We start from the raw sequence: 17,669 nt of genomic DNA on the forward strand, positions 1-17,669 counted from the left end.
GTTCTTCACTCTACCACTATTTATTTAAATGTTTATTGGATTTTGGTTCACACTTTTCTCAGTTTACAGATTAAGGAATGAGCACAATATTGCATTATGAAAAATGCTCAAACCTTAAACCGGATAATTGCAGTGGTGTTATTTGCAAGATTGATTATTTGTGTTTCTCATTATCTGTCATCTTGAACTGCCTGCAAGTTACTCAATGTTTCTTTATCTTGGATAAATATAAATTAACTCCACTTACAATCAAGTAGATAATTTTGTCTATCCCAATTGTTATCCACCACTTCTGCTTCAAATATTAGTGGGTAAACTTAAGAGAGGTGTCCAATATATTGAACGTGTACAAGTTGCTTACCTGACCTACTATCTTCCATTGTGAATGACGGCTGCCAAGAACAATGATATAAAAACTGATGTTCCACAGGTTAATTCTTATAGGTACAGGAGATGTCTGTTGCTGTCTAAGTAGGCTGGAAAGACTCATTTACATACAGAACAAACTGATTTCCTGGCCAGTATGTACTAACCCTTTAGTCAGACTAAAATTAAAGTTCTGTGGTCACCAGTTTGAATAATGAGTTGTTTGGTGAGAAGAATACTTGCACTGGCAAAAACACAATTATTTTAAAGCCTAATAAAAATGATTTTAGCTTTCTCAAAGGATGCAATTTTGTGCTTGGAATTAATTTTCAAATTTAATCTTGGAAATGAAGCCTACTGATTAATAGCAAAACTAAATATTCTACTTTAATATTGGGCATCAATGTGCTAGTTATGTTTAAAGAATGTGCAGTGAAGCATTGTGGTGTTTGTAACTGAAATATACTGTCATTTTCTCCACTTTGTCTTTTATACCTGAAGTAGTAACACACTATAACTTAATGGTGGTAAGAAAACCACTGTGCCACACAACCAGCATGCCATGAAGCAATGGATTCGTATTCTCTCTGGTTCCTGACATAGTTCCTGAAATCAGCTGTGCCATGTAATGCTTTGAGAGGCACAGAAAAATCCAAGGCAATATCAATGTCTGGCGAGGGATCTGACCTGGTTCATGTTACAGATGAAAGACCTAAGGAGATAATATTGTGGAAAAGTCGATAAATAACCTGAATGTTATTTGTTCAAACAGCATGGGCTAGAATTTCTGGTGCTTCCTGAAGGTCATAGCAGCAGCACAACTGCAACCATTTCAGTTGTGGATCTCCTGTTGTAAACTTACTGAATTCCTGATACTTGGGAATGGGAATATGTCACACAGAACTGAGGGTCGTCAGGGTGGGTGGGGTGGAGGGGGGGAAGGATTGGGAAGAAGGCCTGAGATCACAGGCCCAACCGGCACCCAGGAATAAGCATGGTGATAATAATAAGGTGCCGGAGGACTTGTAGGGCATGGTGTCGGGGGTGGAGAGGTCACCAATCATGCAAGTGGTCATATTGTGACTGTGAATGGATGCAGGGCTGGAAATTAGGGTCTCCACCAGGGTCCCCAGGGATCAGCTGTGAGATCTGTTGGGGGGAGGGTGGTTGCAAGCAAGGTCTGAGGCTCAAGAGGGATTGTTAGGTGGAAGGCAGGTGAGGATTTGGGTAAGTCAGGTAATTGGCATGAATCAGGGATGGATGGGTTAGAGTGAGGCTTGTTCCATGAAAGAAAGGGGCCAAGGGATAAAAGGTAGATATACAACTTTTCATAAAGATAGCAATCCATGTCATTTAGCAACCTTGATTGATGAAAAGCTACCCTTTAAGACTATAAAGATTCAAAATTCAATCCTGGAACCTGTCAAATTAGCTGATCTGATGTCAGAGGGGTAGCTTGAGTGTGGCAGATGGTCTTAACGTCCATGATTGCTACACTTCCAGTTCTTTATTGGTTGAAACCTCACCTGAAAATCGCAGTCAATGTACAGAATGGATTATCACCACTTAGGCAAATTATGGGAAGACTTGGAACCACACCCAAGAAAAATTGAATTGTATAGAATTTACATCAAATCTACAACACAGAAACAAGCCATCTGCCCCATTTGGAGTGTGCCAGTATTTATGCCCCTTGAGTGAAGCTGACTGCTCCTGACTGGCAGAACCTGTGTGGAAGTGGGGATGTGATGAAGTTCAGGGTCTGTGATTGCAGTTAGAGCAAAAGTCACTTACCACCTCTCTCTCCCAATTTTACTCCCCTTGCATCATATCTGAATATTAAAAGATCTTTACTGAAGGTAAAAACTCTTAACTAAAAGGCACGGTCTAGAACAATAATGCATCAAAGTGATACTCCCAGATATATCATGATACATATTTTCTATCACACTCATCTTAGTGTTACCTGCGTGCACTGCATTGCTCATATAACATTTAAAGACTAATAACTTTTCAATATTTACAATAGTTATAATCATACATTGTATTGTTCCAATTCTGGATACCATAAACTCAGTCACTATAATCTCTGGTTGTTTCTTGAGGTTCTTCATTTTTAATGCCTCTGTTTTCACACCATCTTGCACCCTGATTCTCAGTCTGATTCTTATAGACATGAGCCCTTTCTTCTTTTTTGCTGTCTCTTTTGAACTCTCAAAATTATTTCCTCTGACTTTCCTTTTCTGGATTGTCTCCAAGGCTTTCTACTCTGCCACGACTGCTTTCATTCTGCCTTTCCACACCCTTGCTACAGTGTACTGGCTGAAATTAGTAACTCCATTCCTTTTGTGACATTCCTCATAGAATTTTCAAAGCTTAGCAACTGCTTCCACATTGCAGTGTAGTCCTCTTGTAAAGCTTCCAACACAATCTGTGCTTGATTCAGTCCATGCAGAAAATCTGTAAATGGTAACAGTCTTGTGGAAACTGAGCTCTTCCACAAAACTCACTCTCACCTTCTCTGTCAGTTTCTTCTGTGTCAGATCCAATTGGTATAAGCTTGCTACAGCACTTCACATTGAACCCATTGCTTCTTGTGGAGTTTTATGCTGCTGTGCTCCTGAAATTTCTGTAAACCTGCTCTCCTATGCTGTTCAAACAGATTTTGAACTGCTTGCTATTGACAGAAAGAAGCCATCGTCCTAAGTGAATCGTCCTATTGTTCCAAAATAGCCAAGTCAATGTTCAAGTGATTCCTCTGAATCAGGCTACTCATCGTGGACTGTCTTCCATTGGCTCGACTTGGAATAACTTTTCCTCTGGGACATTCTCGTACTCTTAACTCTACTTCTCTCGGTTATTCTGCTATTGTCACTTAAGCATTTTTTGCACTACCTCAGATTACACAACAATGTTTGCACCATTCTTATGTGTTGTGCTCGTTGTTATATTTATTGCTGTATTGATTATTACCATGTATACTGTTTAGTCTGTGAGCTTTATGTGAGGAAGAAATTTCATTGCACTCTGGTGTATATGACAATAAATTAATCACCTGCCCCTGGCCTAATTCTCTAACCAGTTTCTTACAATGCAAGTCTGTTTCTCAGAAGTGCTTGAGGGGCTGTGAATGCACTTATGTTGTCTTCAATAAGTGCTTCTGAAATCAGCTCCACCTTTCCCTTGTGTATCACAGCTATCATGATGCAATACCTGCACTTCTTGTTGACCCACAGCAAAATATACATGTGCCATGTTCTTACCATTAGTTGCCTGAAAAGTCAGAATACAAATCAATGGCTCTCAAAGAATGCTCTCAATATTCTCTTTCTGTCGCTGAAGGTACATTTTTTGTGAATTTTACTTATTTTCATTGCAAATCCACTTCCACAGATATTACCTTGTCATTCATATCTTGCTGTCTCACCACATCTATTTGCTCAGTGCAGCACGACTTTCCTTTGAGCTTCTTAGTCTGCAGCATCTGCGTGCTTCTGCCAAATAGCTAAATTTTGCCAAAACGCCCCTTTCCCCCACCCCCTCCCCTGGAAGGTACTGTATTTAATTGCTCCCTTGTTGGATTAACTATTATCAAATTATATCTGCTATAAAGCCAACGCATCACCACGTGAAGAGAGCTACCGGTATTCATTGAACTTCATGCATAAGTTCTACTGTCTCTCTCTACCTCCATTTTATTCAGACCCTTTACTCTATTGCAGTCTAGTTCCATATTTCTATTTCCAGCAGCAGGATTTCATTTGGCTTCACAGAGCTGTAGAAATAGTATGGACACGTTAACAATTTTGTACACTCAGCCTTTCTAGGAGTTGGATCAATGCCTTAACTGAAATCGGTGAACTCAGTACACAAATCAGAGTGCATTTTATGATTGTGCCATTGAGGAGTTTTAAACCTAACTTTTACACCTATTGGATTTACTCAGGAAATTTTCATTCTACCAATTCTCAGTCTAGAATGGAGCCGACTTGTGAAGTGGATGGATAGATGTTTAATACTTTTTAAACTCGCAACAAGATACAGAAGGGTACCACTTGTACTATAATGAAGTACAGCTAAATTTGAATAAAGAGTTCAATAAACATGCATCCAAGTGGGAAAGTGAGTATCTTTGACACCAAGAGGAGATTTCCATATCCTGTGCCACAAACAAAACTTGCATCTACCTCCAATAAAGCAGTTACTTCTGCATTTCCTTCTGACCATCTGATGCTGAAATCCACTTCCCTACTTTTATGACCTCCAGAATCAACTATTCAGTTCTTTTGCTGGTTCCCCCTCAGCTTTCATTCTGTTCAAATTATAGGTCACCAAAACTCTATAGCTTGTGACGGCTCTGCACCAGATTTTGTTCGTGCATGACCCTCTTCTATATTGCCCGTTGCTGCCTGAATGCCTCAAAAATTCTTGTCTGTATTTCTTTCATGGGTACATCTTCAACATCAATGAATCTATCACGTAAAACTCAGAACATCAGACCATAAGAAATAGGAGCAGGAGGAGGCCATCTGGCCCATGGAGCCTGCCCTGCCATTCAATAAGATCATGGCTGGTCTGGCTGTGGACTCAGATCCACCTTACCTGCCTTTTCCCCATAACACTTATCTAACTGTGTCTTAAATATATTTAATGAGGTAGCCTCCACTGCTTCCTTGGGCAGATTCACTACTCTCTGGGAAAAGCAGTTCCTCCTCACCTCTGTCCTAAATATACTCCCCTGGACCTTGAGGTTATGTCCCCTAGTTCTAGTCTCAGCTACCAGTGGGAACAACTTTCCTGCCTCTACCATATCTATCTCTTTCATAATTCTATATGTTTCTATAAGATCCCCTCTCATTTTTCTGATTTCCAATGAGTATAGTCCCAGGCGACTCAATCTCTCCTCATAGGCTAACCCCCTCAACTCCAGAATCGACCTGGTGAACCTGCACTGCCTCCAAAGCTAGTATATCTCTTAAGTAAGAAGACCAGAACTGCACACAGTACTCCAGGTGCAGCCTCACCAGTACTCTGTTCAGTTGCTGCATAACCTCTCTGCTCTTAAGTTCAATCCCTTTAGCAATGAAGGCTAACGTTCCATTTGCCGCCTTGATAGCCTGTTGCACCTGCAAACCAAGCTTTTGCAATCTTTCACCATTTAAATAGTAATCTGATCTTCTATGTTTCCTTCCAAAGTGGATGACATTGCATTTACCAACATTGTACTCCATCAGCCAGACCCTTGACCACTCATTTAACCTATCTATATCTCTCTGCAGACTCTCCACATCCTCTGCACAATTGGCTTTACCACTCAATTTAGCGTCATCAGCAAACTTAGATTTGCCACACTGGGTGTAAAGTATATAAAAGTAGAAGATCACAGCTGGGAGCTAAACATCCAAGGATACACATCCTATTGAAAAGGCAGGCAGGTGGACAGAGGGTGTGCGGTGGCTCTATTGGTTAAAAAAAAATGAAATCAAAAATTGACATAGGAGCAGAAGATCTGGAATCCTTGTGGGTAGAGTTAAGAAACTGCAAGGGTAAAAAGACCCTGATGGGAGTTATATACAGGCCTCCGATTAGTAGCCAGGATGTGAGGTACAAATTACAACAGGAGATAGAAAAGGCATGTAAAAAGGGCAATGTTACGGTGGTCATGGGGGACTTCAATATGAAGGTGGACTGGGAAAATCAGATTGGTACTGGATCCCAAGAGAGAGAATTTGTAGAATGCCTACGAGATAGCTTTTTAGAGCAGCTTTTGGTTGAGCCCACTAGGGAAAAAGCAATTCTGGATTTGGTGTTGTGCAATGAACCGGATATGATTAGAGAGCTTAAGGTAAAGGAGCACTTAGGAGGCAGTGATCATAATATGATAGAATTCACCCTGCAGTTTGAGAGAGAGCAGCTAAAATCAGATGTATCGGTATTGCAGTTGAGTAAAGTTAACTACAGAGACATGAGAGAGGAGCTGGCCAAAGCTGATTGGAAGGGGACTCTGGCAGGGATGACGGTAGAGCAACAATGGCAGGGGTTTCTGAGAGTAATTCAGAATGAGCAGGATCAGTTTATCCCAAAGTAGAAGAAGCATTCTAAAGGGAAGATGAGGCAACTGTGGCTGACAAGCGAAGTTAAAGATATCACAAAAGCAAAACAGGGGGCATACAATATTACAAAAATTAGCAGGAAGCTAAAGGATTGGGAAGCTTTTAAAAACCAACAGAAGGCAACTAAAGAAGCAATAAGGGGTGAAAAGATGAAATATGAAGGAAAGCTAGCCAATAATATAAAAGATGATACCAAAAGTTTTTTCAGACATATGAAAAGTAAATGAGAGGTAAGAGTGGACATCGGACCACTGGAAAGTGATGCTGGAGAGGCAGTAAAAGGGAACAAAGAAATGGTGGATGATCTGAATAAGTATTTTGCATCAGTCTTCACTGTGGAAGACACCAGCAATGTGCCAGAAATTCGAGAGAGTCGAGGCAGAGGTGAGTGTAGTCGCTATTACCAAGGAGAAGGTGCTTGGGAAGCTGAAAGGTCTGAAGGTGGATAAGTCACCTGTACCGGATTGACTGCACCCCAGGGTTCTGAAAGTGGTAGCTGAAGAGATTGTGGAGGCATTAGTAGTGATCTTTCAAGAATCACTAGAGTCAGGAATGGTTGCAGAGGACTGGAAAATCACAAATGTCACTCTGCTCTTTAAGAAGGGAGGGAGACAAAAGACAGGAAATTATAGGCCAGTTAGCCTGACTTCAGTGGTTAGTAAGATGTTAGAGGCCATTATTAAGGATGAGGTTTTGGGGTACTTGGAAACCCTTGATAAAATAGGACAAAGTCAGCATGGTTTCCTTAAGGGGAGATCTTGCCTGACAAATCTGTTGGGATTCTTTGAGGAAATAGCAAGCAGGATAGATAAAGGAAAGTCAGTGGATGTTTACTTGGATTTCCAGAATGCTTTTGACAAGGTGCCACACATGAGGCTGCTAAACAAGATGGGAGCCCACAGTATTACAGGAAAGGTACTAGCATGGATAGATGATTAGCTAACTGGCAGAAGGCAAAGAGTGGGAATAAAGGGGGGCTTTTCTGATTGGCTGTCGGTGACTAATGGTTTTTCGCAGGTGTTGCTTTTCACATTATATGTTAATGATCTGGATGAGAGAATTGATGGCTCTTTGGCCAAGTTTGTGGATGATACAAAGATAGGTGGAGGAGCAGATAGTGTTGACTTGGACAGGTTGGGAGAATGGGCAAAGAAGTGGCAGATGGAATACAGTGTAGGGAAGTGTATGGTCATGCACTTCGGTAGAGGAAATAGAGGCGTAAACTATTTTCTAAATGGGGAGCGAATTCAGAAATTGGAGGTGCAAAGGGACTTGAGAGTCCTAGTGCAGGATTCCCTAAAGGTTAACTTGCAGGTTGAGTCGGTAGTAAGGAAGGCAAATGCAATGTTAGCATTCATTTCGAGGGACTAGAATATAAAAGCAAGGATATAATGCTGACGCTTTATAAGGCATTGGTCAGACCACATTTGGAGTATTGTGAGCAGTTTTGGGCCTCATCTAAGGAAGGATGTGCTGGCATTAGAGACGGTCCAGGGGAGGTTTACGAGAATGATCCCAGGGATGAAAGGGTTAACGCGAGGAGTGTTTGATGGCTCTGGGTATGTACTCACTGGAGTTTAGAAGGATGAGGGGGGCCCTCATTGAAAGCTACCGAATATTGAGAGGCCTGGATAGAGTGGACGTGCAGAGGATGTTTCCAGAAGTAGGAGAGTCTAGTACCAGAGAGCACAGCCTCCAAATTAAAAGACATCCCTTTAGAACTGAAATGAGGAAGAATTTCTTTAGCCAGAGGGTGGTGAATCTGTGGAATTCATTGCCACAGGAGGCTGTGGAGGCCAAGTCATAGGATATAGTTAAAGTGGAGGTTGATAAGTTCTTGATTAGTAAGGGTGTCAAAGGTTACAGGGAGAAGGAAGGAGAATTGGGTTGAGAGGGAAAAATAAATCGGCCATGATCGAATGGTGGAGCATACTTGATGGGCCAAATGGCCTAATTCTGCTCCTATGTCTTATGGTCTCCTCCTCTAAATCATCAATGTATATCGTGAACAATTGCGAGCCCAGCACTGACCACTGCAGCACCCCACACACCACTGATTGCCAACCAGAGAAACACCTATTTATCCCAACTCTCTGCCCTCTATTGGTTAACCAATCCTCTATCCATACTAATACTTTACCCCCAACTCCATGCATCCTTAGTGTAGGATTGTATTTCAGCCTCGATATGCCAACACCCAATTTGGGACTCTCAAAAAATTACAAAATTTTCCTTTGAGAAATTTTTTGGGTGGCTTTTACCCTGATTGCTGCATTAAAATGGGACCTAGTTGTAGCTGCCCGTGGAGATCAATGCTGCTGTGCTGTAGTAGTTCATAGCTTAAGAATTATCTCCAGGACAACCAAGGTAGAACATCACAAAAGGCTACCGTAGAGATGAGGGAAATTGTGGGCCAAGGGACCATACATCTTCAATGTGTGTGGTGACATCCCCCCTCACCAAGCCCCCAGTCGTCAGCACAGACTCGGGTCTGTGCCTTGAATTCCATCAGGTCACTGAAAAGTGACATTCAATGGTGTTACCATCATTGAATTCTCCACTATCAATATCCATATTCAGAAACTTGAATGGGAGTAGCCATATACGCAGATGTGGCTACAAAAGCAGGTCAGAGGCTAGGAATCCTGCGGTGAGCAACTCACCTCCTAGCTTCCCAAAGTCTGTCCACCATCTACAAGGCTCAAATCAAGAGTAAATACACTCCACTTGCCTTGATGAGTGCCACTCAAGAAGCTCAACACCATCCAGCCTGCTTAATAGGCACCCCCTTCACAGCCATTCACTCACCCCACCACTGATGCACAGTAGCGGCAGTTTGTATCATCTACAGGACGCACTGCAGCCAATCACCAAGATTCCTTAGGCAGCACCTTCCAAACCCACAACCTCTACCACTAGAAGGACAAGGGCAGGAAAAACATGGGAACCCCACCACCCAAGCAACACACTATTCTTGATTTGGAAATATCTTGCCGTCCCTTCATCATCACTGGGTCAAAATCCTGGAGCTCTCTCCCTAACAGCTTTATGGATGTACCCACATCTCAAGGACTGCAGCAGTTCAAGAAGGCAGCCCACCACCACCTTCTTAAGGGCAACTAGGAATCAAATGCTGGCTCAGCCTGCAAAGCCCACCTCCCTTGAATGAATATTTAAAAAAAAGCAAGGTCTTATCACTCTTCTGAGATCACCACATATATCTCTACTGTACATAGCTGCAAGTAGTACTGTGAGATCCAGAATGATGTTGAAATATGTGAAGAATTAAAAACTCAGGTGTGAAGTTACAAACAGCTACTCATTGATGTCCTAGTTACAACCGTTTAATCTACATTTCTTTGTTGACTAGCTGTGGCATTTCCCCCTTGTTTTACTGAAAGACAAAAGTGAAGGTCGTAGTTGCAGGTTATTGCTACAACTTCTGTGTATAAGGCATAGATGAGCAACATGTACGTTGATGGTATGAATGAATGCTGCTGTAAAAAGTATTAGCCATGACAGTGTGAATCTCACGCACGAACACTTGGTCCAGAATCCCACTGGAAGCTGACACTTCATATTGAAATGTGCATATTATGTAAAATGCCTCCCAAGTGTGATTTGTGCAAAATATGAATGGTATGTGCTCCTATTTCTGGGCTTGAATAAATTCTAACTTGCTTAATCATCTGTAGATATGAACAGCAAAAGCTTAAGGTCTTGATTAAATAGATGCTGTGAATTGCTAATCATTGATAAATAGAGAATATTCAATTGAACGAAATGCTTCTGGGATTCATCATCGCCTATAGAGTCATACAGGCGCTTTCAACCCACCAAGTCCACAGAAACCATCAAGCACCAATCCTAAACTAAACACACTTTTTTTTATTTATCTACATTTGCATCATTTCTCCCAGATTCTAAATTCACTTGCACACTCGGGGCATTTTATAATGGCCAATTAACCTACCAATCTACATGTTTTAGGAATGTGGGACGAAATGGTAACTCCTGGGGCAAACCTGTGTGGTCAAATGGAGAATGTGTGAACTCCACACAAATACTGCTGGAGTTCAAGATTAAACTCAGGTCGTTGGCACTGTGAGGCAGCAGCTATTTGTGCCACCCCATGATATACACTTCACCTAAATCATTAAACTTGAGTGGAGGATAAAGTAAGAAAGTTACATTTTTTTTAAAAAAAGTTGCCATTGCATTGAAGAACTACTTCGATTCTTTATGTTTGCTTTCTCAATCACCGCCAGCCTACAACCAGCTTTCATAATTGCCATCCTATTAATATTGCCTCAGGCAAAGTCATGACATTGCTTATTCCTTGTTTAGTTAAACTCTACAAGGACAGTAAGTGTACTATGTTAAATGTACCTGCAGGGCAAAAATAATCAAAGTGACAACTGCAGAATCTTGCTTTCTTTTCTAATGCAACCATGCATGCTTGCAACATAATCTATTACTGAAATTTATAGCGGTATTTCAAAAGTTTGCCAAGGATGTGGACTTCCTTGATATTTGGGCCTTGGTTAAACATTTTATAAAACCTATATTTTACATATCTCAAACTAATTATTCCTATTTTTCACTTCTAGCTGATTTATGGGCACATACTGATCACAGCTTAACCATGGGTGAAACACTGCATCAGTGAATCGTGGTTGCTTCAGGATCTGCATGATTTTTTTCTCAATAACAATCAGATGACGAATGCTTCAATACAAAACGCAACAAATATACACTATGAAAAGATTGCAGGACTTAATTTTGAGAAAAACTTTCAGAACCACCACCAATCAAGCACAAGTATAAAGGGAATTTTACTTTCATCAGATGAGCAAGAAGAAAAAGTGTCATGCCCAATCAAACAGCCACCACAACCCCTGACAGTAATCATAGTGTATCAGTCCTTGGATTCATGCTGATTCCTGTCACACTTTTGGCTGCCATTGGCATTGCAATTGTAGTGGTAATTTTTAAAGATTCTTTTAAATATATTATTTCTGCAGCAATTGATATTTTGTATTGCACTTTTAACATTTGTCTGGTTTTTTTCCTGCTAGGTAAGGTATGTTCGTAAGAGACGCAGGTAAGGATATTTTTAATGGAGAATTTAGAAAATAATTTTGCTAACTTGTAACTGATCAGAAAAAAAGTCTGGCATATTTGACACCATGCATGGCAGAAGCTGATTAAGAAGTTAATGTTCTTAACCTACAAGCAATGTTTTCAAAGTGTTACGTGTTTTATCTTGTAGAAGATCAAATTCTCTTGAAATAACCTTATGAAAGATTCCACAAGTGAAAATGCTCTAGGATATTGGAGTTGGAACTGTTTTGTTTTGGTCTTGTTTGTGCCCTGCTGGCTTTCGTATATTCATATTTTTTATTGAGCTTTTAGAAGGTGAGAAAGCGGGAAGCTTTAAATAGATCAGTGTGATGGAGGGAGCCTGTGATTACCACATGTCGGAAGTAGAGGGAGTCAAGAGCCTAGTGCAGTGCTGACAGCAGCTCCTGCCAGCACTTCCTTCCTGCAGGATATGAGGAACTCTGATTTCCTGATGAAAAGTGATTGAGCTAAATGTGCAGTTGATTCATCAAAGACCAAGTTACTGTTTTGTTAAATACAAAATCTGTGGAAAATTGTTGATAGCATTCAATTTAAATGGAAGAGCAGTGATTATTAGGAAATGCTAAAAAAAAATGACAAGCCAGCATTGAGTGAATCAGATAATAACCTTTTAAGTATGGTATTGTTTGTTTAGTAATAGAATATTAAAGTGTAAACTAATTTTCAATCTTCATATCTATATTTTCATAAATTTACTTTATGGCCTCTTTTAAATATAACATGTTTTCATGTTCCTATCTAATAATTCTATGGACATGACTTCCTTATGAATGAAACAGGAAAGATCTCATCAGCAATTTGGAGACATATGAGTCATTACATTGCACAAAGGAGAAGGCATGGCCTGTGATTTTCATTTAGGATGTGAAGCATCCTGTTATTAACTAAACTATTTATACAACTGTCAAAAGATGTGAAACAGCCTACTATCTCAAATCAATTTAAATATTCGCGGCCTTTTAAGGTCTATATTTAGATCTATAACCAAGCAATACTGTATTGCTCCTCAGAAGTTTGCTGTTAACCAAGTTAATTTAAGCCATTTACTAAATAGTTTATCTCATAAAATTTGACTAGCTGTATGAGTTTTAACATATGCAATTTAACTGAAAGTTGGTATTCTGGGGTAAAAACTTGCAGTTTTATCTTAATTCCTTCTTATTTTCAATCTTCTTTTCCCAATTGTTTCCATCCTTTTTTTCAGCTGGGTAGGAGGACCAACTTTCACAATATATTCCATGCAGTGGGCAGTGGTGCACTGCAGCAGACCTTTGGAAGCTGTCCTCCTATAGGAAGATTCTACTAATCTGTGGACAACCTAAAATAAAAAAAAACTATCCAGTGAGGTCAACCGTTTGAATGTAAAAGCTCCTACTCTTCATGATATAGGCTGTGTCCCATTGTAGATTGACAATTCAGAAGTATCAGAGTTTTAAAAGTTCAAAAATAAACACAAAATATATTTGGTAAACTGCCAGTTTACCAAATGCCAGTTATTGTTCAACCAGATAACCATATATTATTTCTTGATAGGTTTGGTATTGTTTCCTAAAACTTGCCATTGTACTTAAACTTTTGGATGTTATGATTGGATAAGTACAATTGATATAAAATGGGAATTAAATGAGACTTGAAATCAATTCTTTTAAGAGTATATACTGTATATGGCTATGGTTGAGCTACTGCACTTTGAATTTACTGAGATGCAAATAATGACAGCCCCAAAGTAACATAAAATCTGACTCTTTTGTGCTATAAATTCTATCAGCCCAATGTGTCTGCTGGTGTTTATGCTCCACATGAGCCTCTTCTAACTTTAATTATTCCTTTCTAACCTGCTGCAGATAATTTGTATTCTTCTCTCCCACATGTGTATCAAGGCTCCCCAGATGTTATCTGCTTGAAGTGGATTCTATATTTTCACCACTGTGTAAAAACAAAAACCTTCCTAATATTTTTACATTTCATCTATTTGTAAACATTTCATCCTTAGCGCCACTTGTTCTGCACACAACCAAAGATAGAAAAATTTCTCTATTTCCACTTAACTAACTTGCCTTTAAAAGGGCCTGTTTTGGGTCTTTTAGTCTTTTCCAGAGTACAGAGCTCCAGCTTGATTAATCTTTCTTCATAGTTGCAGCTACACCATTCTGGTAACATCCTTTATAAACTTTTCTAGTATTTCATATCCTTTTTTTGTGACCTAGAGACACAGTACTCTTAAGGGTGATCTATTCTGCTATTAGTACTCCACCTCCTCATGTCCTATTAAGGGTAATGTGACATCTCATCAGAGGGCTTGTGAAAGTCTGTGAGTACCACATCAACTGCATTGCACCAGCCTGTTATTTCTTTGAGATGTGTTTATTCTTGAAACACTCTCTATCCTGTCTTCTTAATAATCAAGATGGATGGAGATATTGAATTTAATTTTATATTGTTATAATGTTTTGTCCATTATCCATGGGATGTAGTAAAGTATGCTTCTATGATCCAATTACATGAGATTAATTAATGATGTACAGTGTATGATAATCTGAACTGTGGTGATCTCAACCTTGTACTTGATTTGCAAGCCATTGTCCAGTTAAAGAAGGACTTTGAGTTAGAGATTTACTTAATATTTCAGCATTGGAGAAATTTAACCATAAAACACAGAGTTGAAGTATTTGATTAGAATTCAAATATAGAGTTGTTTAATTTCATAATCTTTGATAACAAAGTGGAATCTTGATAAGTGTTGGCATTTAATTGATGCCTATTTCAAGGATTACCAAAAACCCTATGAAGAAAATACTGCCTTAAAAATATTATATACACAATTCACAGTGCAAACAAATACAAAAAAATACATTCAACTCTAAATATTAAGTGTAGATCTGCAGACAACTGTTCCAGTTCAACTACAGCTGTGAATTTATGACTGAACATGCAGAGGAAATGCAAAACTTTTTTTTAAAAAAAAGTCACAATTGTTCCTAATCAATTACCATGGCATGTTTATATTTCAGAGCCACTGGAAGGCTTCTCTGATGGCAAAGCTGATTTGAGTGGTACCATATTGACTAAGAAGACCCAGTTAATTCCTTGTGCTGAACTGGCTGATGTTAGCTGTAGTACTGATAGAGCATTTGTTCATGGCGTTGTCAATTTAGGGAGGGAAATTTTGACATTGTTAATAACTATCAATGATTCTCTTTTGGAAATGCATCTTATTAAATCTCACCATCTTGACCCCCTTATAGAAGTGGCAATCCATAAAGACATTGTTTAAGTGCAAGATGTTTAGAACTTAGATTTTAATCAACCCACAATTTCCAACCTATGTAAAAGCCAATGGAGTTTAAGTTAAAACTGTAAACACTGGAAGTGCTTACTGGGTCAAGCAGCATTTATAAGGAGAAAACAGGATCAACTTTTCAAATCAAAGACCCATTATCAGAACTGGAAAGGTGATTTTAAAAAAAGCATGTTTTATGTAACAGAAAGGGGAGACATGGGGTGGATAGGAAATGTCTGTGGTAGGGTGAAGAGCAAAGTTGTCAAGGTAACAATTACTTGATAAAACAGCAGTTAGAAGCAGAAGCAAAAAACAAATTGAAACAGCCATAATAAGGGTGCATCAGAAGCACTGAGGGAGTCAATGCCTGAGAGGTGAAAATAAGCTTGGTAGACAATAAGGCCTGAGAGGACAAGAGCTGTGCAAGAGAGGGGTTATACTGGAAAGAAAGAAACAAAACTTGATTGTGAACATCTGAAGTTCCCAAGAAGCTTGGAAGACAAAATACTTTCTTTAAACATTCACTTTTTAAAATAAGTAATGCTCAAAGTTTTTTGGATGTCAGTCTGTTCTCTCACCAAAAAGTCGTGCATTGCTGAACTAAATAATCAAGCAGTGGAATAAACTACAGGGGAAGACATTAACAAGCAGTGTGGTACCCTTTTCAGACTGCATACATTAAACTAATTGCATTTCTAGTTCTCAAGAAAAAGAGACATTCAATCATTTGGATCTGACTAATGAAGCAAAGCTTGATGAATTTGGAGTTGCTAGCCTGGCCAGAAGAGACCTGAAGTGTGATCTTAAGAAAATGACAAGGGAAAATCTGGGGTATAACTTTAAATTAAACTCAGATTATGATTCAGAAATGCAGATTCAATCTACCAAATGTAACACTGACATTAAGGGACTCTTTATGTTGGTAGGGTGTTTGGATGGATGAATTAAATCTATTTAAATGGCTATCTTCATCTCCAAGTGTCTTCTGATAGGGAGCTTAACTGTGAATACATAGTCACATATTGTATTATGCTCAGAAAAAAGTTAGTAAAGCTCACAAATTCACATGGTACTCATGCTCCATGCGAGATTCACCCCATGTTCCTTTATCTAATCAAACCAACATATCCTTCTATTCATGTCCTCTGGTAAATTAGTGAATTAGTAAATTGGTTTATTATAGTCACATGTACCGAGGTAGTGTGAAACACTTGTCTTGCATACTATTCATACAGATCAATTCATTACAACAGTACAGAATAAAGTGTTAATGTTACAGAGAAAGTGCGGTGCAAGTAGACAATAAGGTTCAAGGTCATAAGGTGATCGGGCTGCCCCCCAAAGTCACTACGCAAACGATGTGTTTCACTGTGTGTTTCGATGTACATGTGACTAATAAAGATCTTAAAAACAAAAATGAGGTAGACTGTGAGGTCAAGAGTCCATCTTATTGTACTAGGGAACCATTCAATAGTCTTATAACAGCAGCATAGAAGCTGTCCTTGAGCCCAGTGGTACATGCTTTCAGGCTTTTGCATCTTCTGCCCGATGGGAGGGGGGAAAAGAGAGAATGTGCCGGGTGGGTGGGGTCTTTGATTATACTGGCTGCTTTATCAAGGCAGCAAGAAGTATAGACAGAGTCCATGGAAAGGAGGCTGGTTTCTGTGATGTGCTGAGCTGTGTCCACAACTCTGCCATTTCTTGCGGTCCTGGGCAGAGCAGTTGCCATACTAAGCCGTGATGCATCCAGATAGAATGCTTTCTATGGTGCATCAATAAAAATTGGTGAAGGTCAAAGGGGACATACCAAATTTCTTTAACCTCCTGAGGAAGTAGAGGCACTAGTGAGCTTTCTTGGCTGTGGTGTCTTTGTGGTTGGACCAGGACTAGCTATTGGTGATGTTCACTCTTAGGAACTTGAAGCTCTCAACCCTCTCGACCTCAGCACCACTGAGGTAAACAGGAGCATGTGCACTGCCCCCATTCCTGAAGTCAATAGCCAACTTTCATGCATGATCTAAGTGTGCCCTCAAATATATTTTGCTACTTAGCAGGTTGACTCTTACCATAAAAATATAGGAATTAGAAGCAGTATATTATTCAAGCCCTTGAGCTTAAACCTTAAGTAAAATCATGACTGAACCTCCTACCTTTTGATTCCTTTAGTGCCCAAAGACCTTGCAATCTGAACCTTGAATGTATTCAGTGAGGTACTGAATGTTTGAAACTAATTTGGCTGGAGAATTCCAAAGAGTTATCTGGAAAAACAGATTTCTCCTCATCTCAATTCAAATGTTAAACCCTTGTGACTATTTCTGTTTGTGTTAAATGCTCTAGCATGAGGAAACTGTATCTCAGCATCTATCCTGTCAACCCCTTCCAGAATTTTGCATGTTTCAATGGGATCACGCTCATTCTTCTAAACAGTGAGCATAGGCCATCTTACTCAGTCTTCTTCCACAGAATAACCCCTCATCCCATGAATTTACCTAGTAAATTTACAATATACTATCTGAAGGGTAGTACATTGTAAATTTACTGGATAAATTCATGACATGTACAGTTCATCTTGGTATGGAGACAAAGACTGCAGACAGTGCTCCAGGTGAGGTCTTAGGCCTATTCAAGCATGTCAAGACTTCCTTGCTTTTGCATCTAAATCCATTGCAATGGAGGAAAATATACTATTTTCTTTCTTATATGCTCACTGTAACTCTGTTTACTTTCTGCATTGCATGTGGCAGCACATTGAGATTCTTTACAAC

The 17,669-nt window shown here is 39.5% G+C and overlaps 1 protein-coding gene across 3 annotated transcripts in view; it reads left to right on the forward strand.

Moving 5' to 3' along the window:
• The window catches only part of LOC127578473 (small integral membrane protein 29-like), a 78,518-nt gene that overhangs the window by 45,103 nt on the left and 15,746 nt on the right, over positions 1 to 17,669 (forward strand). For 2 of the 3 annotated variants that reach the window (XM_052030545.1, XM_052030548.1), the window contains exons 2-3: positions 11,090 to 11,463; positions 11,558 to 11,583. The exons of the other annotated variant lie outside the window; for it this stretch is intronic. In XM_052030545.1, the coding sequence (XP_051886505.1) occupies positions 11,350 to 11,463; positions 11,558 to 11,583 (140 nt within the window). In that variant the 5' untranslated portion in view covers positions 11,090 to 11,349. The remainder of the gene's footprint in view (positions 1 to 11,089; positions 11,464 to 11,557; positions 11,584 to 17,669) is intronic. 3 annotated transcript variants of the gene reach the window in all.

The sequence above is a fragment of the Pristis pectinata genome, chromosome 15 (assembly GCF_009764475.1).
Source record: "Pristis pectinata isolate sPriPec2 chromosome 15, sPriPec2.1.pri, whole genome shotgun sequence".
Lineage (NCBI taxonomy): Eukaryota > Metazoa > Chordata > Chondrichthyes > Rhinopristiformes > Pristidae > Pristis > Pristis pectinata.